The sequence below is a fragment of the Adiantum capillus-veneris genome, chromosome 16, assembly GCF_014529385.1.
Source record: "Adiantum capillus-veneris isolate H3 chromosome 16, ASM1452938v2, whole genome shotgun sequence".
NCBI classification, from domain to species: domain Eukaryota; kingdom Viridiplantae; phylum Streptophyta; class Polypodiopsida; order Polypodiales; family Pteridaceae; genus Adiantum; species Adiantum capillus-veneris.
Window position 1 is genome coordinate 114,332,555 of NC_140946.1, and position 14,372 is coordinate 114,346,926.

At 37.7% G+C, this 14,372-nt stretch overlaps 1 protein-coding gene across 1 annotated transcript; it reads right to left on the reverse strand.

Annotated features, from left to right (window-relative positions):
• Positions 1–2,094: 2,094 nt before the first annotated feature.
• On the reverse strand, positions 2,095–9,453 carry LOC147439684 (bidirectional sugar transporter SWEET6b-like). Its single transcript, XM_086484366.1, has 6 exons — positions 9,420–9,453; positions 9,289–9,328; positions 8,314–8,524; positions 6,504–6,662; positions 3,954–4,073; positions 2,095–2,298 (listed from the first exon to the last, which is right to left on the reverse strand). Exons 1-6 carry the CDS (start codon positions 9,451–9,453, stop codon positions 2,095–2,097), a joined length of 768 nt encoding a protein of 255 aa, XP_086340492.1.
• Positions 9,454–14,372: the final 4,919 nt, after the last annotated feature.

The following is a 14,372-nucleotide window of genomic DNA, read 5'->3' on the forward strand; positions in this document are numbered from 1 at the left end:
CATACATTAATACCATCCATATTTTCCCCAACTACAAAACCATGTTCTTTACTGAAAGAGGAAGCCATACTTACCCTTATATGATTGAACCTATCCCCTTGTTGGTGATACTCACTATCACATCCATTCAATGTAGCTCCTAATCCCTTTGATGCAAGATGGGGCAATGAAGAAGATTCATGTCGATTAAGCACATTATGCTCATTACAAGCTAAAGAGTTGGAGTACCACCAAAGTGCTCAACTTTTTCTCACATTCAAACTTGCTTCCCTCACATTTAAGCCATGATTAAAACTCACACACTTTCCTCTCCTGGCCAATGTGGGATCTCCATTGCCATTCTCACCCCCCCATAATCCTTGAGCATCAAGAATCACTTATCAGCCCCACAAATAGTACATCAGATGTATCTTTGGTCCCATAGGTCATGTTTGACCTCTGAGGATGATAATATACATACATACATACATACTGGGTTTTTCTCTTCTCTGTTTCTCACTCTAAAATACTATCAAAGCACTAGGTGATTCTTTCCTTAAAATTTCATTTGGCCTTCCGCCATTGCCTATGTTCCACCGTGCCCTAGAGCTTTTAGCCTTCCTTGTGCCCATGTAGTTTTTTTGAATGTTATTGTTTTTTAAAATTTTGGCCATTGTTAATAAGCTGCTATGTTAGAGTTTTTCATCAACACTAAGTGTTGGTAGTTTTTTATTATTGTATAGAATTTTCCCTTAAAAGGGACTTTTGTAGTGCCTTTATAGTGCTCTCTACAACAACCTCCTTCTCTACCCATGCCATCATTTTCTAATGCACCCTCTATAGTTTTCCAGAGTTGAAGCCTCGTCAATGGTTTTCCTCTTCAATCTGCATTCCTTATTGAATTTTTTTCCCTTTCCTCTTGTGCTGACCTATCCCAATCTTTGGCATCAGTTTGTGCTCTCTAAAAGTTCAGAGATAGGGGGTTGAGAAATAGTTAGATATCAAACTCTTAAGCTCAAGTGTAGATTGTGTAACCCGTTGAGCAAGTCACTTTAATTTTCAAGCGTAACTCGTGTAAGTTTAAACCTTGATTTATGTATAAAAGAGATTTCATTTGAAGATTTGAGTAATTAAATGAGTAAAAGTTATCCACAATGGCCAAATTTCTATAATCAAATGGCTAGCTTCAAATATGGTTGCATTCACAAGTCTATCCAAGTATCTATCCATCGGATTGACATTTATGTAGGTGGATTGTGCTATGCTACAACTAGCCAAAGATTGGCACCACTGTTGGGGATCGAGTGCCTAAGTTAGAAGATTCATTAGTGTGTAGAAGAGTTATTAACCTTCAATAAGCATATATTAGGTTTATTTTTTGAGTTGATTGCAAAAAAAGAGTGATAAATGATGAGAATGTCTTCCCAATTTGTGCTTGATTTCATGCTTTCTGTCTCTAAATTTACTAATCACATTGCTAATTTTTCACTAATTTATTAGCTCTTTTAAGAGCTACACACGTGTGTATGCCTAATTAGATGCAAGAACATCACTCTTTTGAAAGAAAATTGTAAAAAACTTTTGTGGCATTGAATGATTTTTGAGTGTGTAATTAGTGAGTTTTTCACTTATTATCCTCTCCAATTACATGGGATTTTGTGCTATACATAGATAAATAAAGTGAATATGTGCTCAATAATCTTATATGTTTAATTTCCATGCATTTGAGGCTACACATAAGTCTTTGGTGATGGGTTTCTTGTAGGTGACTTGGGGTGAAGTGGCTACATTAAAAAGCTTGCTTTAAGATAAGGTAAATCATAGTTTCTTATTCAATTGAATGCACATTAAGTAAAAAAGGACATTAATGAATTAAACAAGTTTATTTTACATCATGATTTGAAGATTTGATTGATATGTGGAAGCCAAAATGCTGCAAATTATATTACAATGTTGAACCTTTCCAAGAGAAATGAATAGAACTTTGAGCATTGCAAACAATAAGCATGGACCATTTATAATTTGCAATGTTGAACCTTTCCAAGAGAAATGAATAGAACTTTGAGCATTGCAAACAATAAGCATGGACTATTTTTGTACAGAGCTCACAAACTTCTAGCTTTTTGCCATCTGATTACCAATATCAAAATTTTCTAGTTTCTTGGCAATATGATTGCCAATATCAATTTTCTCAATGTCAATTGTATGCACCACTTGCATACATAGATCATCCTTATATGCATGTTTGATGGGTTTCCAAAATCTTATAAACAAAATGAGTTGAATAACTCCAAGAAGAAATCCAATAGCATAAGGAACCTACAAAACTCAACACTAGACATGTAAAGAGCATGTTTGATGTGGATTACGACAACAAAGTGTTGGTGTGAATACACATCCATGTAAGAGTGGAAAACTACCATGAAGCATATATACTATTTTACTATAGCTATTGAGATCGGTCAACAAAAAAACTCTTCACCATAAAAGACCCCCTTTTCGTTTATAGATCTTTAACTTTTTAAAGAAATTTAATTTTTTAAATCCTCTTGTATATGTAATTTTGTAACTTTTTGAAATTCAAAAAACTCCTATAGGCGATCATGTCCTACACTTTCATATTTTGAGGTGGATCCTCCAGGTCATCCTATTTACATACTAGCATAATTCATTAACACAGAAGATTCCTTCGCTTTATCCGTAGATATTGGCTCTCTCCACACTTCCCTAAACATCTCCTCTATCGCGTGTGCACAAGGCCACTACAACCATGGCTGTGTGTGTGTGTGTGTGTGTGTGTGTGTGTGTACCTTCAACTGCTCCTTTGCATGTTATCAGAGAACTAAGCCATGATTACAAAGGAATTTCGCAAGCGAATGGGCTATCTTCCATGCCCAAACCCCCAAGATTTCTTGCTCTTAGGAATGCCATAATGCCTACTTTCACTACTAACTACGTGCATCTATCGACCTTCCACTACTTGCACTAAGAAAAGCTATATGATAAAGAAAGGAACCTACACCACTTCTTGTGGAGATAGGGAAAGTAGGGCAACAGATTGCGAGAGAGAGAGAGAGAGAGAGAGAGAGAGAGAGAGAGGAGAGAGAGAGAGAGAATCAGAGAGTATCTTATAAGATTCCCAACAATATTTAATTTTCAGAATGTGTACTGTAACTTCATGGTCTTAAAAAGGAGAAATCTGCTTTGGTTTTTTTCAAAAGTCAATCAATTACTTCCTTTATGGAATTGTAACTTTGGAGCCTAAGCTAAACATTGTTGTTGATCTACCTCTTTTATCACAACCAAAATGTGAACATGGATTCCAAGTTGCTGTGAAACATTTATGTGACAATGTCATTAAGGCTTTTTGCACAATGAGACCTTTTGGAGATGCTTCTAACTAGCTTTAGCCAATTATAGTTCAGCCAATCTATAAATATTCTTTGCCGACACAAAGAGGAAATTACATGTTGGTTCTACTTGCTTATTGCAAATATAGGTTTCAAATGATGTGAGGATGCTCGTGGTACAATTCATAGTGCTTCTGGTCATCTAGAGCTACAAAAGTTCATTACGTCAACTGGAATAAATGTAGAGGAAATATATCTTGCAGTTCAAGAGGAAATAAAAATGGATTGATACATCTTCTCTTCCCACAGATTCCTTCATGACCTAGCAAGATTTTTTACCCTTAGGCATTGCCATACTAATTACAAAATAGATTCATATCTCGCTTGTGATTTTATAGTGCACTGACAATCTTGCTTTGTGAAAAAAGATCGTAGATTCTTTTTAAAATTCTAATCGATCCATATCGATATCTCCCACGTGTAAACATCCTCTTCAAGACAAACTATCATATTCACAAGCTTGTGTGCTCAATCTCTTATCTCAACTTTCATGCAATAAATTTCAAAATTTTGAAAATGTTTAAAATGTTGATTTTTAAAAGACTTAAGTGCATAAAAGGTTACCTCAATGAATAAATCTTGCATGGTTATTCCATAGGCCATCCATGTGCCCCCATTTAAGCACAAGAATAGTGATGGCAGGAAAGGCATAAACTCCACGCTCTTAGTTTTCACAACATGACCCTACAAAGAAGTACAATTTATGATTCAATCACAAGAATAAATCTTTCTCTAGTAATGTTTGATTAGAAGGATAGAAACCCTTTGAAAATCTCAATTGTTCTAAATATTTGCTTGTCTATCATTTAACATGCTTGTGGGTATATAGCTCGGGAGGGTTACTCATAAATATGTGAACATGGCATGTGGGTTCAATAGAATAGCAATGATAGGATTGCAAGGAAATCTTGGCTTTTGGCATGATGCTTTCTTTAAGAATTGAGATGTATACACTGTATAAATTTGAATTTTTAATTTTATAAAATTACCAGTGGTAACATTCCCAAAATTTTAAGTTACCAATTGGTAACATTGGTAATTGGAATGGTAACTCTCGTAATTGATTGTTTATATATATGTGTGTATATATATATATATATATATATATATATATATATATATATATATATATATATATATATATTATATGTGTATATAAATATATTATGTAAATTAAACATGAACCCTAGTGGTAACTATTTGAGAGAATCGTGTTACCATATGGTAGTGTGTAAGAAAATCCAAGTTACCAAATGATAACTCTGACTCAAATGAAGTTACAATTGGTAACTGTTTTTGGCTTCGGTTCCCTAGGCGTTACCAAATTTATCTTGTGGATGTATAGCTAGAAGAAGTGATTTTTTCTAATGTTTTGCATCTTGCATCAATACCTGATTAGAATATGTAATCAATGTAGTGATAAACATGTTCATTTGTTGAATAATTTCTATCATGGTAGTGCTACCTCAAAAATTGGTTAGAAGTAGAAATCTTGTGATGCCATTTGACATTTAAAACATGCATTTTGAGGAAGATAGAAATATTAATCATTTAATTAGCTCATAGTAGGGTTATCCTTTGGTCCTTCCAAATTTCTTTTGCATTCAGCAAAGAATATGATAAAGAAAAAATATAAAAAGGTTTGTTTAATTAGAGCTCATAATATGGTTATCCTTGGATAGTTTTTCTCTACTGCACTTATTGCCCTCACAAACAAGGATTAATAAATATTGCTGCTAGAAATGTGACATTAGAATTTTCCAACTCTCTCTTAATTAGATTCAAGATGCCATGTAAGGATTCAATTCAAACATTCAATATACACTCTCAGCTATAAAATAAAGAGGATTCCAAAAGCTCATGTTCTTGTGGGTCTCCTAGGTCACAAGAAGTTTTGGACAGATTGTCACAATAATTCTCACATCGTGACTTACCTCAACATCATGAGCTTTTGGGAGGGAGGCACCGCATATCTAGCTAGGTACGATCGGGGGTAGGGGACCGCCGGCCCGGTGGGGGGGCCGGTGGTCCCCTGCCCCCAATCGTACCTAGCTAGGTATGTGGTGCCTCTCAAGCAGAAGCTCATGATGTTATGCATTGTATGAAAAACACTGAAAGAGACTCCATTTTCCTACATGAGAAAATTTCTAAATCTTCTTGTGGGTGTTAGTCCATAATAAAGAAGTTTTTACAATCGTTTATACATGTGGTTCTTTCCAAGGCGAGCAGTTGGGGCACTTGTTTGTAACCTAGTTGGGTAAAAGCATGAGTGTGTGGATAAAAAAGCTGTTCCTGGGAGATAGCTATTTTTAGAAGTGAAATGAAAAAAATCTAGAACATACTATATATCAAAATGAAAAAAATATAGAACATGTTATATATCACTAGATAGCTTGTCAAAAGGAGGATCTAAATCTATAATGGGTGCAAAATTAATCATAACTTATTTGTAAAAATTTTACGAGTCTCCTCTTTTCAAAAAAAAAAGAAAGCTATTGAAAAACAACTTCCAACCCTTAAAAATGTACCATATTTCATCCAATTTCTGGTTAGAAAGAAACATAATTTTTCATAGTACTTAAAATTATTTCTTGCATGTCCTAGTTTATAGTGTAAATTTCTTAAGTGATAAATATAATTCTTGATTATATGTTCATTAGGCCTTATTTTCAAAGTCAAAAACTTGAGTGTTATGGGAGCATTTTAATTACTCAAATTTATGCATACTTCTCATTTTTTCTATTAGGTAAAAAGGCTAAGAAAAGGCAGTTAATTGAACGGGGCATAAAATGGTGACCACTTCCGTTCCCTTCGCTCTTCGAAGGTTCTTATTTAAAAAGTATGCAAACGACCTGATTTTTAATTGCTATACCGACATTTCAAAAGTTTCATTTGGTTTCTCAAGCAATTTATCAAGCATTTTTTTAATAGAGACAATTAATTCTAAATTTTAAATCTGAAGCATAGCATGCAAAGGTTTATTAGCAAACACTTCTGTCTATTTTGGGTTTTGACCTTGAATGAATGAGAAATTTAGCTTGACAAATGCGAGACAGTGTTCACGTGTTTCTATCGTTGCAAGAAATATTTCAAAATTACGAAATTGACATTTACCATAATAGTGAGCAGTGATGAGTAGACAACAATGGTTGTAATGTCAGTAATAATGCCAACAATTGATAGTCGCAGAGGTGCTCGTGCAAGTAGCATTGTTGTAACCACAACTGCTCCAACTATCGTGCAAGCCAACCCCACAAGAGACACAACCCTCACCTACAATAGGGATTACAAAATATTACAAAAGCCTTAAAAACCATTAGAGTGGAAATTAATGATCTCACAATTAGCACTATTTAAATTATAAATAAATTATGCTCTTATCTTAATCCAATTGTCCAAAGGATTATATTTTTTTCTCTCTATAATCACACAGCTTCATAAAACCTAAAAAGGTTAAAATTTAAACTAACAAAAGTGGATGGAGACCATGCTCAAGGAAGTGACTGTGGAATTTGCTTGCTGAAACCAAAAAGTTAAAACTAACAAAAAGTTTTGAATCTCCATGGTCAAGGTGAGCCATGGACAAAAAGAATTACAAGGGTTCAAAGACAAACCGGCGGGTCGACCTCCCAACAGCTCATAGCTTCATAGAGATTTTCCAAGAAAGCAGAGAAGTAATTGTATCCTTTGGAAAAAAGAAAAACTTGGACGGATGGAATCAAGTAATCCTTGCCTTTATGGGCTCAACTAGATGAAAGTATATCACAAGAAGTTTTGGACAGATTCTCACAGTAATTCTCACATTGTGACTTACCTCAACATCATGAGCTTCTGGGAGGGAGGCACCGCGGTGGTCCCCTGCTCTCAATTGTACCTAGCTAGGTATGTGGTGCCTCTCGAGCAGAAGCTCATGATGTTATGCATTGTATGAAAAACACTGAAAAAGACTCCATTTTCTTACATGAGAAAATTTATAAATCTTCTTGTATATATAGAATCTGTTGAAGCAGCTGTAGCGTTTGCCCTCTCTGTGGAAGTTTCATGCACCAACAAAAGGCACGAGTAGAGGTCGTGGGAATGAGGCTTTGGTTGTGTGCAAAGGCTGTGAGCACCATTGCCGATCTCGAGCAAAGGCTATGAGCACCATTGCAGGTCCGCAAGCAGAGACAGGTATGGTCGACTTTGAAGCTTTTTTTTTTTTTTTAATGAGGCCATTAGGTCTGGCATGGATAAGGGTCACCCTTCAAAAAATACTTAGGAGGTTCACCTCTGCGTCTCTCTCTCTCTCTCTCTCTCTCTTTCTCTGTGTATCCGTATCCTTAATTCCTCGCCATTGCTAACTAGCCCAAATGGACGCATACTAACTACTTTTTAAGACTAGAAGCTATGTCTTTTTGACGAGCTGGGCTTCGTCTGTGTGTCTTGGGCTCCCCAGGGAATGGATGCAATGAGAGAGAGAGAGAGAGAGAGAGAGAGAGCCCGAGCTTCCAAGAAGTTTTGGACATATTCTCACAATAATTCTCACATTGTGACTTACCTCAACATCATGAGCTTCTGGGAGGGAGGCACCACATACCTACCTCCGCCGGGCCGGGGGGGGGGGCAGCGGTCCCCTGCCCCCAATCGTACCTAGCTAGGTATGCAATGCCTCTCGAGCAGAAGCTCATGATGTTATGCATTGTATGAAAAACACTCCATTTTCCTACATGAGAAAATTTCTAAATCTTCTTGTGTTCTAGAGAGGGAGAAGAAGAAGAAGATGGAGTTTCGATGTTGTGGACTTGTATGACGAGAGAGAGAGAGAGAGAGAGAGAGAGAGAGAGAGAGAGAGAGAGAGAGAGACTGAACATAACCAGCCCTAGCAATGCTCTCGCCATGTTAGCCAATATGTATTATTTGCAAAGATTCAAGACAAGTTGCTTACCCTTTGTTTTTTGGATGCAAACCAGAAATAAATCGATATGTAGAAGACTTGAACACCGCAGCCAACCCCGGAAACTGTTGCAATTGACAAGCCATGAGGGTCCAATATCCCATAATAAAGCCATAACATGCCATTCATCAAGGATGCCACATACGGATCAACCAAAAATTCCTCTGTTGTTCCCTTTTTGTATATCCTCCAAAACGTTGGCCTAAACAAAATAGGCAAGCCAATGTCCCCACAAGTTAATGAAGGTGCTTCACAAATCCCCTTCTTCTTAGAAAGGTTTGCTATTGATAGTGTAGTTTTGGTGACTGCAAAGCCTCTCTCTCTCTCTCTCTCTCTCTCTCTCTCTTCTCTCTCTCTCTCTCTCTCTCTCTCTCTCTCTCTCTCTCTCTCTCTCTCTCTCTCTCTCCTTGTTACTCATCTTCATAGGTCGTATTTGACCTACAAGGACGATAATAAAGCCCCTTTTCCTTAGAAAGGTTTGGTGTTGTAGTGCACAAGAAGTTTTGGACAAATTCTCACAATATTTTCCATAGTGTGACTTACCTCAACATGATGAGCTTCTGTGAGGGAGGCGTTGCATACGTAGCTAGGTACGATTGGGAGCAGGTGACCGCCGACACCTCCGGGCCGGCGGTCCCCTGCCCCCAATTGTACCTAGCTAGGTATGTGGTACTGCCTCTCGAGCAGAAGCTCATGATGTTATGCATTGTATGAAAAACAATGAGAAAGACTCCGTTTTCCTACATGAGAAAATTTCTAAATCTTCTTGTGGTGGTGAATGCAAAGTCTCTCTCTCTCTCTCTCTCTCTCTCTCTCTCTCTCTCTCTCTCTCTCTCTCTCTCTCTCTCTCTCTCGCGTTACTCATCTCAAGAGGTCATGTTTGACCTTCAAGGATGAAATCTATCTCTCTCTCTAACTATTAAGAGGACAACACAATGTTTTAGCATCACTCAATTAAATCCTTACACTAGAGCTACCGGCTTAACCGATAAAGATAGAATATTTCCTGCAACAATCACCAAAGAGCAATTATGAGCATGTTTTGATTGCCAACTTCCATGTAGATTCTTACATAGTTGAAGGAGGGCATGGCTCACCCAATACACCCAAAACAAGGCTTGGCCACCCCATGGCGTTGTATCCCTCTTCTCTTCACTATGTGTAGACACAACTCGGCAATGTCGAATAAAACTATTCATGTAAAAACAGCAAAGTGCACTCTGGCCAATGTGAAAATTACTGTTATCAATTAGCATAACATACTTAACAACATGAGCCACAAGAAAGTATAGGTGTTATATAGCTTAGAAGACCAGTTGTTGTTAGGTGGCTTTTTAGTGGGCAAGGTCTTGTGCAAAAAAGCATGAGTGATGTGTAAAAGTATATTAGCTATGAAAGAGGGAATATACCATAATTCTTTTAAGTGCATCTAGCTTTTAAATACCATAATCTCAGTAATGCATTGAGTAAGAAACTTTATTGTATGCTTTGAAGTAATAGAGAGGCTCATATTACTTAGTAGAGAATATTATCTTCTCAGTAAAGTTTGTTGCTTTTTCTTAATTGGAGTTAGTTTTATTGCAAGCCATCTTGATTTTCTAATAACAATGGTTTAGTAGCATCCACTAATTATTTTAATAGCAATGGTTAATTGACATCCACTAATTAATATCCAATGAAAAATGATGCATTCGACTAATTAAGAATGCGTGCAAAAATCAGAGAATTTATGTATGTGAGTGCCACAAAGATGTCCTGGAAAAACCCTTTTCTTAGTGTACTCTCATGTATAAATCTATATATTTGGGTCTAAATTTAGAATTTAGCAGGAGAAACCTGTAGATAATTGAAAATTTATATTGTATAACCTTTAACCATAGTCAACTTACCTCTAGAATCTTCTACTTTAAAGGTTTTCAAAGTTCTAATTAAGCAAAAATAATCAACCATGGAATGTGCAAAGTGATTTCTAAATCTTCTGTAGCTTGCAAAAGGGATCACATTAGTTAAGATTCCATATTGTATCTAAGAGTCAAAAGGTATCAAATTAGTTAATAAAGCCGGTCTAACGAGCTTACAAGCAAGGAAAAGTTTTCATGGTGCAAATTGAGACAAGTGGCAAACCATAAGCCATAAGAACAAAAGCTATGTGGTCAAAATCGAGACAAGTGGCAAACCATAAGCCAAAATATCATGTTTGACATCATCATTGTAGTCATGGTTTGCCACTTCCCACAGTCACACATGGCACTTGAGATTTCCGCCACCACTTAAGAAGTAGACCATCGTCCAAATTTTGAGGAAACTAATTTACGACTTTACAGTTATGGATCATTAAACTAATGGAAGGCCTGATTTTGACAATTTGTTAGCCTTTTTGTGATAATTGCATGAGAAAACTTGCTATTTGATTTAGTTTATACATTCAAGAGTAGTAAACTCTTGCTATGTGTGTGTGTGTGGGGGGGGGGGGGGGGGGGGGGGGGGGGGGGGGGGGGGGGGCAACACTATTCGACACAGGGTCTTAAAAGAAGACCAAGAAGTGGGATCGAGGGCAGGGAAGTCAGGCGCGCTTTTTGGGGAGATCTCCTTCGTCCATGTAAACTAAAAAAAGTAAACATGGACAAATGAAGTAACAAGGACCCAGGGGCTTACGTGGGGGTCTTCGACGAAGAGTTGGGCGACGTTGGCAAAGAGTGTGATGAGTGGAGCTTGGGAGGGGCGAGGAATTTTGAATCACTTGCAGGCAAAATTTGAATTGGCAGGGCAATGACAAGGGGGTGGGGTGAGTGGGGCCTCAACATGGGTGAATCAACATGGACGGCGAGCGAGTGGGGATGCTGGGGAATGTGAGCCTCATGGAGAGAACGATGTCCATGGAGTAAGGCTTCTCGAACAAGGGGCAACATGGGCAACTATGTTAAGATCCAATCAATGGAGCGAGGGAACAAGGTACATTGGGTGTTTGTAAGCTCTCTTCGCTATTTCTTTTTGTGTATATTTGCAGCCGATAAATTTGTACCGAGTCTGATGCATGCTTTCTAAGCAATTATGGGCACGTGCATTCTGCACAAAGTATGCACGATTTTTTGGGACAGTGCTTGAGGAGCACCTTCTAGTGGTCCTTCTTCATATATGTTCATGATCAAAGTGTCGATGGATAGCTTGCATGAAAAGGGTGAAGCTATACTCGCATGTCCACCCATGATCCAAAAAGTGGAGCCTACGAAGCTTGTCATGTAAAATTTGGGGGACAATGCATACAATTTGGGGGACTAGAAGGGTGTGAAGGTTGTGTGTGTGTGTGTGTGTGTGTGTGTGTGTGTGAGAGAGAGAGAGAGAGAGAGAGAGAGAGATGAGTGCAAAAGGAAGAGCTGTGTTGTGTTTTATAGAGAGAGTGGATGGACCTCAATGTTCCTTTTCATGAAGATATCATTTGCAAGACATCTACTGAGGGTGAATCGAGTAAGGATCTTGAGATGTACAACCTCTCCAAAGCCGAAAGTGCCGAGGTTGAGGTCTGGTGAAAAGGGAAAAAAGAAGATGCATTTCCATTATTGTAAAGCTAATGATCACTCGATCAAGCGGTGTCCTAAGTTGAAGTCCAAAGAGGCTAGTTCCACTACAAATGCAGCTATGGTTGAGTCTTTTGTGAAAGGAGAATGAGATGCTAATGTTGATGCGAAATAGGCTTTTAGTGCAGAGTGCACTTATGATCCTCCTTTGCATAATGCATGTTTGTCAGTTGTTGCGGATGTTCATGTGTGGTACTTTGACAGTGGTGCCACAAAGCACATTACCTCTCATCATGACGTGTTTACCTCTCCGAGTATGTCCCTCATGGGAATTCATTCACTTGTGCCAACAATGCCTCTTATCCGGAGTCAAGGGAGTTGGAAAGATTATGATGACTGCTACAAATGGCAGTTCTTTCACATTTGTTGATGCAATTTATGTACCTGGGATCAAGAAGAATCTTTTGTTTGTATTTGCACTTGCTAGACTTCGTCTTGTTGTGAAATTTGTGGATGACAGATGCATAGTTCATGATCTCAATTTTGGTGATGAGATTGTTGCATCGGGCATTTTATGTCATGAGCTATATAAGCTCACTTTGTCTAACAAAGTTTGGGAATACTTTTGCAAATGCAGTTGTGGATTCTAAGGACATTTCAGATGCAAAACTTTGGGGCATCTGAATTTTGCCAGTTTGGTGCATTTGCAAAAATCTAATATGGTTGCTTCTTTGCCGCCTCTTGAAGCACCTGTCAAACATATTTGTGAAGGCTATATTTTGGGCAAGATACAATGTTCGAAGTTTCCAAAGGATGGTTCAGTTAGGAGCACATGCAAGTTGCAGCTTGTGCATAGTGATGTTCGTGGGCCCATGCAAACTCCTTCCTTGGGCGATTATCTTTACTTTGTGACTTTTGTTGATGATTACTCCATGCATGCATGGGTGTATCCACTTAAAGCAAAGTCCGAATTGTTTATGTGCTTCAAACAATTTCTATCTATGGCTGAAAATATCTCGAAGTCCTTCCTGGGGCAATTATCTTTACTTTGTGACTTTTGTTGATGATTACTCCATGCATGCATGGGTGTATCCGCTTAAAGCAAAGTCCGAATTGTTTATGTGCTTCAAAAAATTTCTATCTATGGCTGAAAATATCTCGAATTGTATTATGGGCACCCTCTGTTTAGATCAAGGGGGGGAGTATATGTCTCATGAATTTAATGAATTTTTGGTGAGTCCTGGGATAAAACGCCAATGTACAATGCCATATACACCTCAAAAAAATGGTGTTGCTAAGAGGAAAAATAGGTCACTTACAAAAATGGCACAATGCATGATCCAAAGTCAAGCTTTGCCGCATTTGTTTTGGCTTGATTCCATCATTCGTGCCACTTATGTACTTAACTGGTATCCTACAAAAGCTTTGTAGTCTATGAATCCATATGAAGCATGGCATGATAGAAAGCCTTCTATTTAGCACATGCGTGTTTTTGGCTATTTGGCATATGCTTTGGTGCCACAAACGCAGCAAAAAAAATTGGACGATAAGGCAGTCAAATGTATTTTTGTTGGTTATAGTGCTAAAAGCAAAGGTTACAGGTTGTATTATTTTCAAACAAAGCGTATCTTGGTCTCACGGGATGTTATATTTGTGGAAGATTCTATTCAACCCCTGTTGTCATCTACTAGAGACAATAATGTAAGCTCACATGACATTTATGACACTGTTTTGCCTCTTTTCAATGGTGGAAGTTTGAATGTAATTTCCAATGAGGCAAATGTACAGCTTATGGGGTTTTTAGAAAATGTTACAAATCAGCCTTTCACCGATACAGATGTACATGATGTACGTGATAAAGAAAGGGTTGAGAATGAGCAGGCTAGAGGTATGCCAAAATGACCGGTGCATACTTTGCATGACAGTAAATTGGATGCACCTTTGTTTAGTTGTACTCGTTTAGGTTCCTGCCATGCATCTTATGCATCAGATTTTTATGCTTTGGCTTTGTTTAGCTTATGTGATGTTGAGGAGCCTCTGTCTTTTGATGAAGCATACAATTTAGAAAATTGGATGGCTGCCATGCAATCTAAATATGATGCACATATAGAAAATGACACATTGACTTTATGTGATTTGACTCCTAGCAACAAGGCCATTGGTATGAAGTGGGTTTATAAGTTGAAATGCAAGACAAATGGTGAGATCGATCGCTATAAGGCTTGACTTTTTGCAAAGGGTTATGCATAACAAAAAGGCATAGATTATGAAGAGACTTTTTTTCCCACTTTTTGTATGACTACCATGCATTTTCTTTGTGCATTGGCAGCTCATTTTGGTTGGGATGTACATCAGATAGTCATTGTTACAGCTTTCTTGAATGGTGACATGTTTGAGGAAGTTTATGTATCGCAGTCTCACGGTTTTGTCATTAAAGGGTAGAAAGATAAAGTGTGAAAATGTAAGAAATCTCTGTAAGGGTTGAAGCAATCTCCTGGTGCTTGGTATGAGAAGGCTGACAATCATTCGGTCAAA

Coding starts and splice junctions, on each gene's coding strand:
- LOC147439684 (XM_086484366.1), bottom strand. CDS start 9,453: ATGGGGTGGCCAAGCCTTGTTTTGGGTGTATTGG. Junction 8,525..9,288: donor GTTAAGCCGGTAGCTCTAGT/GTAAGGATTTAA, acceptor TATTTTGTTTAG/GCCAACGTTTTGGAGGATAT. Junction 4,074..6,503: donor CATCACTGCTCACTATTATG/GTAAATGTCAAT, acceptor ACTTCTTTGTAG/GGTCATGTTGTGAAAACTAA.